Consider the following 13488-nt stretch of genomic DNA (forward strand, 5'->3'; position numbering starts at 1 on the left):
CCCTTCCTATTCATGTATCCATCCAGATGCCTTTTCAATGTCACACCAGCCCTCACCACTTCCCCTGGCAGCTCCTTCCATACACACACCACCCTCTTGTTTGGGTGTTTAATATCAGTCTTGAGGGGGACAGCGAGAGAGAAGCGAGAAAGCAAACTTTTTGAAAAGTGAACATGAGATCTGCAACCTTTACAGAAAGCCCCTCCATTCCCTTACAGCTTCTGTTCAAATGCCACCCTCCCCCGTCATTGATCAACAGGCATTTGTGATGTGCAGTGTTCTGGGATTGAACCAGGGCAGCGGTTCACTGCGGAAGGCGTGGCCAGGCCGCTTTGCAAGTCCCTTATAAAGGAGCCTGAGCAGGTCGGTGTCTTCTTCACCGCAGTGTGAACGTTGCTTGGGTACAGCACTCGGTAAGCCCCGGCAGCAGCATGTCTTCTTATCGCCTGTCCAGCAGCACTGCCTCCTCCAGGAGGGGGTTTGGAGGTTTCTCGGTCTCCCCTATCTCCGTGTCCAGGCTTTCAGGTTCTGACCGCCTGCTGACCTCGCCAGCAGCTTCCCTGAGGAGCACTAGCTTGTACCGGCACAGATCCAGCACCCCAGCGGCCAGGAGCTACCTCGACAAAGTGGATTTCTCGGTGGCCGATGCCCTCAACCAGGAGTTCCTGACCACTCGGACCAACGAGAAAGTGGAGTTGCAGGAACTGAACGACCGCTTCGCCAATTTCATCGACAAAGTGAGGGGCTTGGAGCAGCTCAATGCTGTGCTACTGGCTGAACTCAACCAGCTAAGATCCAAGGAGCCGAGCCGTGCTGGGGATGTTTATCTGCAGGAGATCAGGGAACTAAAGAGACAGCTGGAGCTGGTGGTCAAGGACAGGGATCGAATCCAAGTGGAGAAGGACAACCTCCTGGATGATCTGCAGAGCTCCAGGCAACGGTAAGGATCGTAAACTGGTAGCTTCTTGTTGCAGGGTTTTGTGACACTATTGGAGGGAAACTCATCTTTGTAACAATAGGGAGGGGCAGGCCAGAGGCGTTTCAGTTGGAAAAAGTTGCCCACTGCAGGGAGAAGGCAGGCGAAGCAAACGGGGAGATGGTCCAAGCTGCTGGGGGCGGAAATGGACAAAGTTGCAAGATAGACAAAGTGAGGGAAAGCCAAAGTGGAGGGTTGGGTGAAACAGCGAGTTTGGATAAAGCAGAGATGAAAGGCTGTTCTTAGTCTAAACTTGAATATTTTATCCAGGTCCACACTTCTCAGGGGCAACAGAGGCTTATCAAGATTTCTAAAATCATGAGGAGCATGGATAGGGTGAATAGTCAAAGTCTTTCCCCAGGTTAGGGAAGTCCAAAACTAGAGGGGCATAGGTTTAAGGTGAGAGGAAAGATTTAAAAGGGACCTGAGGGGCAACGTTTTCACGCAGAGGATGTTGCATGTATGAAATGAGCTGCCAGAGGGAGTGGTGGGGGCTAGTACAATTACAACATTTAAAAGGCATCTGGATGGGTATATGGATAGGAATGGTTCAGAGGGATATGGGCCAAATGCTGGCAAATGGGACTAGATTAATTTAGGATATCTGGTCAGCATGGATGTGTTGGACTGAAGGTATTGTCTGTAAAACCGTATGATTCGAACTTTCCTGGCTCAAATATTCTTGTCAGCACCTTTCAAAATATGAGGCACATTATTTTTCCTGTGGGCTCATTACAAAGGGCAGTTGAGCCATCAAGAAATGAAATGTCATAAAAGTAATAGAAAATAGAGGGCACACTATGAAGAAACATTAAGGGAGCCTGGCTTGTTTTCTTTGGAAAGTAAAGTGTTCCAGGTGAACCAGTTGAAAGTTTCAAGATTGCAAATAGAATGGACAAGGATGGATGATTCAGGGAAATTTGAAGGTGACGGTTTCAGACAGCATGGAACAAGCATTAAAACTAAGGGAGTAAGAATGGGAGGCTGAGTGAAATTGGATTGGCAGGTTGGACAATGAAAACGAGAGTATAAATGGAGGCAAGGAGCAAAAGAATGCAAGAGATTTGGGAGAAACGTCTTCAGAAACAGGGCAGGAGAAGCTTCTTCAAACAGGGTGTTGAGGCATGGGGATCTTCCTTTTCAGAAGCTGTGTCAGCGTTCAGGATTAAATAGGTTTGGTGAAGGGAAAAGGAGTTGAGCAGATATGGGAGCAAGACAAACAGGCTCAACACACACGCAGATTAATTGGCCTCAACGGCATGTGTTTTAAATTTGATGTATGGGTTCCTGGAGATGAGCTGCAGGGATATGGCTGGAAGGTGGAAAGTCGGGGTCAACGAATGGGAAGAGGACAAATTACATTCAGTTGTTAAAAAGAGTCAAATTTTGAACACAGTTGCCAACCATCAGATTTGTTGCTTCATGCCACAGGACGTGCAGCAAGACAGATGCTAATGGGCTCAGTGCACCCATGCTTGCAGGGTGGAGTAGGAAGGTGTCAACGTGTAACGGGGGTTGTCCACTCGGTGTGTTCTCTACCTCAGCTGTGCTGGCAGTGCCTGTGCGACGGTAATCCCGGCAGACGTTCAGGGAAAGAGCTGGGAAAATTGGAGGGGCCGGTCGGGATAGGCATTAACTGAGGAAACTGAATGCTTTCCCACTGGGAGGGGAGCTTGGAAATCAATCTGTCCAGAGATGTGATACGCACCTCTGGGAGCAAGTGAGCCTCCTGGCTCAGAGGTCGGGGCACTACCACCCCATCAGTGGGCTAGAATAAGCTAACTAGATCAGTCTAGGATCGACCACTTTACTGCTGAAAAGAGGCGCGCTGTCCACTTTCTGTATGAGGCAACTTTGTGGCTACAGTCAACTCTTCGATTTATTGGCCAAGATTAGAAGAGAATAGATAGAACACTACAGCGCAGTACAGGCCCTTCGGCCCTTGATGGTTTCACAGGTCAGTGCAACAATCTGAAGCCCATCTAACCTACACTATTCCATGTACGTCCATATGCTTATCCAATGACGACTTAAATGTACCTAAAGTTGGCGAATCTACTACAGTTGCAGGCAGGGCATTCTATTCCCTTATTACTCTCTGAGTAAAGAAACTACCTCTGTCATCTGTCCTATATCTGTCACCCCTCAAATTAAAGCCATGTTCCTTCGTGCTGGCCATCTCCATCTGAGGAAGAAGGGTGGACAGTGAGAGCCTATCTAATGCTCTGATCATCTTGTATGTCTCTATTCAGTCGCCTCTTAATCTTCTTCTCTCTAATGAGAACAGCCTCGAGTCCCCCAGCCTTGTTGTGATAAGGATAACAGTGAGGCTGCCTGCATGATTACTGCCAAAGCACCTCACTGGAACTGAGCATGGAAATGTACAAGGGCAGATTCTCATTCCTTCAGGCTTTAATTATTGCTGGAGCTTTGTTGAAAAGAAAATAAACTTTTTCATTCAGTCTGTTTTCCCTTAACACATTCATGATGTAAATCTAAGATAATAAAATGTGAGGCAGGATGAACACAGCAGGCCAAGCAGCATCTCAGGAGCACAAAAGCTGACGTTTCGGGCCTAGACCCTTCATCAGAGAGGGGGATGGGGAGAGGGTTCTGGAATAAATAGGGAGAGAGGGGGAGGCGGACTGAAGATGGAGAGAAAAGAAGATAGGTGGAGAGGAGAGTATAGGTGGGGAGGTAGGGAGGGGATAGGTCAGTCCAGGGAAGACGGACAGGTCAAGGAGGTGGGATGAGGTTAGTAGGTAGATGGGGGTGCGGCTTGGGGTGGGAGGAAGGGATGGGTGAGAGGAAGAACAGGTTAGGGAGGCAGAGACAGGTTGGACTGGTTTTGGGATGCAGTGGGTGGAGGGGAAGAGCTGGGCTGGTCCCACTTCCTTGACCTGTCCGTCTTCCCTGGACTGACCTATCCCCTCCCTACCTCCCCACCTATACTCTCTCCACCTATCTTCTTTATACTCCATCTTCGGTCCGCCTCCCCCTCTCTCCCTATTTATTCCAGAACCCTTACCCCATCCCCCTCTCTGATGAAGGGTCTAGGCCCGAAACGTCAGCTTTTGTGCTCCTGAGATGCTGCTTGGCCTGCTGTGTTCATCCAGCCTCACATTTTATTGTCTTGGATTCTCCAGCATCTGCAGTTCCCATTATCTCTGATACTATTTTATCCATGATGTAAATCTCTTGATTTTGCTTTCTGCTCATGATTTGGCATAAGAGCTCCCCGACCCCGGCGCTGTCTGCTTGCTTAGCTGAGAAGGCACATTATTGCTGACTCTGTACCAGATATCCTGCAGAGGACAGCATGCCGAAATTGATTTTGATTCAGGTCTGCCATGACAATGTCAGTTCATGATTCACATGGTTGAAATGCTTTGTTTCTGAGTCATAGGGTTTTGTGTTCAGTCTCTCTCTTGGTCTTTCAGTGCGAAAAAATCAAGACTCTTACGCTGTGGCAGTCCTGAGGGAGCATTGCACAGTTATGTGAATGAACTGGTAAACTAGGGCCCCAACTGTTTCCTCAGGTGAATGTAAAAGATCCCATGGCATTGTTTCAAACTAGAGGCTGGAAGTTGAGTCCAGTATCTTGGTCAATGCTTCTCCCTCCTTCAACCTCACACAAGAAGGACTTTGGTTGTGATCATAGAATCCCTACAGTGTGGATGCAGGCCATTCAGCCTGTCAGGTCCACACTGTCCCTCTGAAGGGTATCACACCCAGACCCACCCCATCCCTGTAATTCCCATGGCTAATCCACCTAGCCTGCACATCCCTGGACACTATAGCATGGCCAATCCACCCTACCCTACACATCTTTGGACTGTGGGAGGAAACTGGAGCACCTGGACGAAACCCACACAGATGCAGGGAGAACGTGCAGACTCCACGCAGACAGTCACCCGAGGCTGGAATCGAAGCCAGGTCCCTGGTGCTCTGAGGCAGCAGTGCTAACTGCTGGGCCACTGCCCCGTCCACGTATTGGAACTCATGGGAGTTTGCTGAACACAAATTAGCACCAACATTACAATAGTACCTGTTTGGCTGCAAAGCACTTTGGGATGCCCGGTGATGGTGAATAGCGCTACATAAATACAAGCCTGTTTTTACTTCTTGCCATTTTCTCCAGAAAAGCCCGTGGAGGCAAGCGGTTAGTGTACTTCACTCAAAGCCACAAAATCACAGGCTATCACATTTCATTGAGAAACCTAGAAATCGAAAGAGTTCAAAGCCAAATTGAAGCTTCTTGCGTTCCTGGAACTCAGTCCATGAATCTAAAAGAATTGACTTTAGGTTTAGACTGTGTACCATTTGAAGTGAAAGTCTTTGTTGTTGTGGAAGATTTTTGATCGGGGCCATTGTTCTAGTCCTCATTTCCAAAACACATTGAGGTAACGATTAGCCACATTTCTTGATTATCCTGGGGATCAAGGGTTACGGGGAGAAAGCAGGAGGATGGGATTGAGGAATATATCAGCCATGATTGAATGGCGGTGCAGACTCGATGGGCCGAAGAGCCTAATTTGTGCTCCTATGTCTTATGGGTCTCCTTGACTCTTTTATTTTCAGGATAAAGTGCACTCCACCTATCATTCTGTTTTTAAACTATTTGCCTCTGCTGCTTCGAGCAGATTCTGAAATGCCATTCCACAGCTTGGCTGCTCATGATCCCATTGTGTTCTCGAGGGGCATGTTGGTAAAGCATAGGCTTGGCTTTGCCTGTGGCTCAAGCTCGATGTTGGGGACGTATGCACGTGATCTAGGTTGACTGTGCAGTGCAAAGATCAATCCAGTAGCTAACACGACAGATTATTTGCCTCAGATATTGAGCTGTGTTTGTCAAGAAGTGAGGATGACTTTTTATTTTATTCGCACAGGGGATGTGGGTGTCGCTGACTAGAGCCAGCATTCATTGCCCGGCCCTAGTTGCCCTTGAGAAGCTGGTGTTGAGCTGCCTTCTTGAACTACTGGCACCCACAATGCACTTCGGCAGGGAATGCCAGGATTTTTGACCCAGTGACACTGAAGGAACGGCGATATATTTCCAAGTCAGGATGGTGCGTGACTTGGAGGGGAACTCGCAGGGGCTGGTGTTCCCACGTGTCTGCCAATCTTGTCCTTCTAGAACACAGAACACTACAGCGCAGTACAGGCCCTTCGGCCCTCGATGTTGCGCTGACCTGTGAAACCAAACTGAACCCCATCTAACCAACACTATTCCATTATCATCCATATGTTTATCCAATGACTATTTAAATGCCCTTAAAGTTGGCGAGTCTACTACTGTTGCTGGCAGGGCATTCCACGCCCCTTACTACTCTTTGAGTAACGAACCTACCTCTGACATCTAAAATGACATCTAGATGGAAGTGGTCGTGGGTTTGGAAGGTGCAGCCTGAGGATAGCTGATTGGGTGTAATTCCCAATAAAACCTTCTCCAGTGGAGATGTCGATGCGCTTCCCGTGGCGTTTATGATCAGGTTCTCTTGGTTCTGCAGTTTGGAAACAAGGGAAGCCAAATTGGCAAAGACTTGAACCAATCTCATTGAATTGCCCACCCTCAAGACCTTTCTCATGGCCACAGACTGCAACAAGACACCAGACCACCTCAAACTAACTGGCCAATCGTGAAGAGATCCAGACTGGATCTAACTGGGTCGCGAGTTTCGAAATCAAAACCAGTAGCTTTCTGCATGTGCTTACCTTGCCCATGAAATCAGCCACATTGCAGGCAATTTTAAATTAGCAAACTAATGAGATGGAGTGCAATCCTGTCTATACATCATTCTCAGTGTTAGGCGCTCATAGAATCCCCTGCAGCGTGGAAACAGGCCCTTCGGCCCAAAAAGCCCACACCGACCCTCAGACCATCCTGTCCAAACCCATCCCAGCTACAACCCAAGATAATGAAATGTGAGGCTGGATGAACACAGCAGGCCCAGCAGCATCTCAGGAGCACAAAAGCTGACGTTTCGGGCCTAGACCCTTCATCAGAGGTCTAGGCCCGAAACGTCAGCTTTTGTGCTCCTGAGATGCTGCTTGGCCTGCTGTGTTCATCCAGCCTCACATTTCATTATCTTGGATTTTCCAGCATCTGCAGTTCCCATTATCACCAGCTACAACCCAACTCCTCTACACATCCCTGAACACTATGGGCATTTTAGCATGGCCAATCTACTTAACCTGACAATCTTTGGATTGTGGGAGGAAACCCCCACGGACGCAGGGAGAATGTGCAAACCTCACACAGACAGTCACCCGAGGAAACTGAAACTGAGTCCCTGGCGCTGTGAGGCAGCAGTGCTAACCACAGAGCCACCGTGCTGCCCAATTTATCTGGATTTCCTGCTTTGTAAATTGGGTCCAGGTTGTTTTTGATCCTAACTGAAGGATTCTGTATTGAGCAAGTACTTTCCCTTAACCATTAACCCTGAGCCCAATTTGAGCTGTGATTTCCAGCTAAATGCATCATTTCTCCATACACCATTTTCTTTCTTAGTCTGTATTCCCTCAGTAAAATGTTGACAAAAGTTAGTTGACCCAGTTTTCCATCCTGCACAGTTGTTCACAGATGGTCCTTACTAGAAGATATATCTGTGCAAACATCAAAAAAAAAGCAAAAGGAAAGCAGACATTGACCATTTCAAGATAACAAAGTGTGGAGCTGGATGAACACAGCAGGCCAAGCAGCATCTCAGGAGCACAAAAGCTGACGTTTCGGGCTCTCTCTGATGAAGGGTCTAGGCCCGAAACGTCAGCTTTTGTGCTCCTGAGATGCTGCTTGGCCTGCTGTGTTCATCCAGCTTCACACTTTGTTATCGTGAGTTAAATCAAATTGCTTCTCGATGCTTTCACCATGACTGCAGGGGGAATGAGTGTAATCTTCGGGGTGGATCTAAAGAGCACAGCATTTCATGGAATTCGAGCTAAAATTGTACAATGCCCTGTTCAATGCTGAGCTTCGTTTAGCTAACGGAGTTATAGAGGTGAGCCACAAGGCGGACTTTCAGCAGTAAAAAGGATTGAGTTGTGAGGAGAGACTGAGGAAAAGTGTCGGGTTATCTAACCTTGGAAGGACGGGAGTGAAAGATCCCCTTAAAACAAGTGTGCAAGATGTGAAGGTAAGGCCAATCTGATACACAGCTTTGAGAAATGTGATGTTAGAGTCCTAGAGTGATAGAGCTGTACATCTCTGAAACAGACTTTTTGGTCCAACTCATTCATGTATCACATATTCTAAATTAATCTAGTCCCATTTGCCAGCATTTGGCCCATATCCCTCTGAACCCTTCCTATTCATGTCCCCATCCAGATGCCTTTTAAATGTTGTAATTGTACCAGACTCCACCACCTCCTCTGGCAGCTCATTCCATATACGCACCACCCTCTGTGTGAAAAAGTTACCCCTCAGGTCCCTTTTAAACCTTTCCCCCTCTCACCTTAAACCAATGCCCTTCTAGTTTTAGACTTCCCCACTCTAGACTTTGACTATTCACCCTATCCATGCCCCTCATGATTTTATAAACGTCTATAGGGTCACCGCTCAGCCTCTGACACTCCAGGGAAAATAGCCCCAGTCTATTCAGCCTCTCCCTGTAGCTCAAACCCTCAACCTGGCAACATCCTCGTAAATCTTTTCTGAACCCTTTCAAGTTTCACAACATCCTCCCTACAGCAGGGAGACTAGAACTGAATGCAGTATTCCAAAAGTGGCCCTAACCAATATCCTGTACAGTGCAACATGACCCCCTCAACTCCTATACTGACCAATAAAGACAGGCGTACCAAACACCCTCTTCACTATGCTGTCTACCTGTGACTCTACTTTCAAGGAACAATGAACCTGGTCTCCAAGGTCTGTTTGTTCAGCAACACTCCCCAAGACCTTACCATTAAGTGTAAGAGTCCTGCCCTGATTTGCCTTTCCAAAATGCAGCACCTCACATTTATCCAAACTATACTCCGTCTGCCACTCCTCAGCCCATCTGGTCAAGATCCCGTTGTGCTCTGAGGTGACATTCTTCGCTGTCCACTAACCCTAACCCTAACCTCCCATTTTGGTGTCATCTGCAAGCTTACTAACCATACCTCCTATGTTCACATCCAGATTATTTATATAAATGACTAAAAGCAGTGGACCTAGCACTGATCCTTGTGGCACACCGCTGGTCACAGGCCTGAGCCAAGTGACCTAGCTTCTTCCTGCGACTGAACTCCAACCTGTCAGTGTAACATTGATGATGGGGCCAGATGAATTCAGTCCATTGTCGTTGGCTCTGAGCTGGCCTTGCTGCTTCAGTCTTCCTTGCTGTTGACGTTGTCTAACCTGTGCATTCTTGGCCTTACTGTTTCCTGTATCTCGAGGCACAGGGCCACGAAAGGTGTTACAACAAGCTTCCTAAATTACGGCATGAGGCAAGCAATGTTTACTCCAACTTAGACGACTGCTGCGAGTGAGTTTCTTAAGGAACATGCTTTACTCTCGTGGCCTCTGAAATAACTCCACAGAGACTGGTATCCCATCACCACGTCATTCCTTTATTTACACATGGAGAGTCCCTGACACATATAAAGCTCCCTCAGAGCAGGCTCTCAGAGTGAGCAGAACCTCTGACCCTCCTGTTTATATCCGTCAGCCAGGGCTCCCTGATTGGGCCAGATTAACAGCCCCAATCAGGGAACTCAGATTCCATGGGATCCACCTGGCTGACCTTGTTACCATTACAGGATCAGTTTAAAAGAAAGAAAATTTGCATATGATCTAACATGTCACTTTCAGAAAATTGTTTTTTTTGTAAAAGCAAGAGCAAACGAGCAGAATTCGGTCGGTTTTAAAGATATTATGAAAATGTTACGTTTTGAAGCTGCAAGGTAAAGTTTCTCCAGAGATCCTGACTACAGATAGAATGGAAATTAACAAGGAGCCCTAGAATTAAAGAATAGTAAGAGGGAAAAGTGACATGGCATTAAATGCAGATGGGAAGGACTCGCTTTAGGTGTAGATAAATGCAGTGCATCAAGTGAAAGGAAAGTTGCAATGAAACAATTAACAGCTTTCTCCTGGAGATGTTAGGAGTTGAGATGCAGCTTTGGTGAGGCCTGTTTTGGAATACTGCATACAGTTCTGGTCTCCCTTCTGTCAGAAAGATGCTGTTAAACGAGAAAGGGTTCAGAAAAGATTTACAAGGATGTGGCCAGGGTTGGAGGGTTTGAGCTATAGGGAGAGGCTGAATAACTGGGGCTATTTTCCCTGGAGCGTCGGAGGCTGAGGGCTGACCTTAGAGGTTTATAAAAATGGGAGGTGTAATGGACAGTGACATAAATTACCTCAGTACAACGGGATCTTAATCAGATGGGGCAGTGGGCTGAGGAGTGGTGGATGGAGTTTAATTTGGATAAATATGAGGTGCTGCATTTTGGAAAGGCAAATCAGGGCAGGAATCTTACACTTAATGGTAACGTCCTGGGGAGCGTTGCTGAACAAACAGACCTTTGGGTACAGGCTCACAGTTCCTTGAAACTCACAGATAGACAGGGTAGTGAAGAAGGCATTTGGTACACTGCACCTCCCAGTCGCGAACCATTTCAACTCCCCCTCCCATTCCTTAGACGACATGTCCATCATGGGCCTCCTGCAGTGCCACAATGATGCCAACCGAAGGTTGCAGGAACAGCAACTCATATTCCGCTTGGGAACCCTGCAGCCCAATGGTATCAATGTGGACTTCACCAGCTTCAAAATCTCCCCTTCCCCCACTGCATCTCAAAACCAGGCCAGCTCGTCCCCGCCTCCTTAACCTGTTTTTCCTCTCACCTACCCCCTCCTCCCACCTCAAGCCGCACCTCCATTTCCTACCTACTAACCTCATCCCACCCCCTTGACCTGTCCATCCTCCCTGGACTGACATATCCCCTCCCTACGTCCCCACCTATACTCTCCTGTCCACCTATCTTCTCTTCTATCTGTCTTCAGTCCGCCTCCCCCTCTCTCCCTATGTATTTCAGAATCCTCTTCCCATCCCCCTCTCTGATGAAGGGTCTAGGCCCGAAACGTCAGCTTTTGTGCTCCTAAGATGCTGCTTGGCCTGCTGTGTTCATCCAGCTCCACACCTTTGTTATCTTATATTTGGTACACTCTCCTTTATTGGTCAGAGTATAAGAGTTGGGAACGTCATGTTGCAGCTGTACAGGACATTGGTTTGGCCACTTTTAGAATACTGTGGAGGGTGAGGGGTGACCTTATAGAAGTTTATCAAATCATGAGGGGCATGGATAGGGTAAATAGACAAGGTCTTTTCCCCAGGGTGGGGGAGTCCAAAACAAGAGGGGCATGGCTTTAAGGTGCGAGGGGAAAGATTTAAAAGGGGCCTGAGGGGGTAACTTCTTCACACAGAGGGTGGTGCGTGTATGGAATGAGCTGCCAGAGGAAGTGGTGGAGGCTGGTACAGTTACAACATTTAAAAGGCATCTGGATGGGTACATGAATAGGAAGGGTTTAGAGGGATGTGGACCAGATGCTGGCAAATGGGGCTAGATCAGATTGGGATGTTTGGTCAGTGCGGACAAATTGGATCAAAGCGTCTGTTTCCTGCCTGTATAGCTATGACTCTAACCATTGTTAGTCTTCAAACAAGCCCCAATCCTTCCATGTGAGCATGTGACCCAGGAGCAGTAGGCTACTTACCCCCTGAGCCATCTCTGCCATTCAACCAGAGCAGGGCTGATCCAATTACTCTGCATTCCAGTCCTCCCCCAGTAACCTTTCACCCTCTTGCTTTCCAACATCTTCCTTGGACCTTCCGTAGAATTGCTGTTTCCTACCCGAGCCGCATTCTTATTCCATCATCAATGGCCCGCAGCTAACTCTGGCCCTCTGCTGCCAGCCACCTTTGTGTGTCAACCATTCTCATAGATAGGCCTTGGATCTGCTCAATCATTATAGGAACAAGCATCATCTTGTAAACTCTTAGCTTTGATTTCATCTGGTGGTTTCCAGACGCTGCGTAACTAACGCGCGGATTATATTGCGTGATGTTGCAGCCTTTCTGGGAGAAGGAAGGTTGATGCTGGATGATCCAGATTGCTGCTTTCTTCTTCTGACATTCCGACGAAATGGTGTGCAAAGCAGCAAGAGATTTGTCAGCTTGGCATGACCTTTACCTCTGTGGCAGAAGTTTACAGATTCAAGCCCTCTCTGTAATTCACACATTTTTTTTCCTTCATTCATTCACGGGATGAGGGCATCACTGACCAGGCCCAGCATTTATTGCCCATCCCTAATTGCCCAGAGGGCAGTTAAGAGTCAACCACATTGCTGTGGGTCTGGAGTCACATATCGTCCAGACCAGGTAAGGATGGCAGTTTCCTTCCCTAAAGGGCATTAGCGAACCCTCCTAACAATCGACAATGGATTCATGGTCATCATTAGATCCTTAATTTTTATTGAATTCAAATACCACCGTCTGCCATAGCGGGATTCGAACCCAGAACGTTTTTGGGGTCAATAGTGCAGCAATAATACCACTAGGCCAATCAACACTAATGCAGCAGCCCTCGGAATGCTGCTGTTTAGGGGCTAGGAGGGGCTCACAAGATTATTCTTCTCTCCTCTCCAAGCCGGGACTGCAGAGGGCCAGTACCTTCACTCAGGATGAGGCCAGTTGTTGATCAGGTTGAAGCTGCAGAAGCGATATCAAGCATTTAGTGCCTTGCCCATCCAATACTGTTTAAGGAATACAAATTGTGAACCATCCAGTGGCAGCTTTACTTTTAGAACATAGAACATAGAAAAGTGCAGCACAGTACAGGCCCTTCGGCCCACGATGTTGTGCCGTCGAATAATCCTAATCCAAAAATAAAGTAACCTAACCTACATTCCCCTCAATTCACTGCTGCCCATGTGCATGTCCAGCAGTCGCTTAAATGTCACTAATGACTCTGCTTCCACGACTACCACTGGTAAACTATTCCATGCGCTCACAACTCTCTGGGTGAAGAACCTCCCTCTGACGTCTCCTCTATACTTTCCTCCTAACACCTTAAAACTATGACCCCTCGTGGCAGTCAATCCTGCCCTGGGGAAAAGTCTCTGGCTATCGACTCTATCCATGCCTCTCATTACCTTGTACACCTCGATCAGGTCACCTCTCTTCCTCCTTCTCTCCAGAGAGAAAAGTCCGAGCTCAGTCAACCTCTCCTCGTAAGACAAGCCCTCCAGTCCAGGCAGCATCCTGGTAAACCTCCTTTGCACCCTCTCCAAAGCCTCCACATCTTTCCTATAATAGGGCGACCAGAACTAGACACAATATTCCGAGTGTGGTCTCACCAGGGTTTTGTAGAGCTGCAGCATAACCTCGCGGCTCTTAAACTCAATCCCCCTGTTGATGAAAGCCAAAACACCATCTTGCTTTCTTAGCAACCTTATCCACCTGGGTGGCAACTTTGAGGGAGCTATGCACTTGAACACCAAGATCCCGCTGTTCCTCCACACTGTCGAGAAT

General features: G+C 47.7%; 1 protein-coding gene across 1 annotated transcript in view; it reads left to right on the forward strand.

Annotated features, from left to right (window-relative positions):
• The first annotated feature begins 316 nt into the window (after positions 1–316).
• The window catches only part of LOC125448359 (peripherin-like), a 32866-nt gene continuing 19694 nt past the window's right edge, over positions 317–13488 (forward strand). The window contains exon 1 of the mRNA XM_048523638.2: positions 317–940. Coding sequence (XP_048379595.1) covers positions 432–940 — 509 coding nt within the window. The 5' untranslated portion in view covers positions 317–431. The remainder of the gene's footprint in view (positions 941–13488) is intronic.

Source organism: Stegostoma tigrinum, chromosome X (assembly GCF_030684315.1).
Source record: "Stegostoma tigrinum isolate sSteTig4 chromosome X, sSteTig4.hap1, whole genome shotgun sequence".
Lineage (NCBI taxonomy): Eukaryota > Metazoa > Chordata > Chondrichthyes > Orectolobiformes > Stegostomatidae > Stegostoma > Stegostoma tigrinum.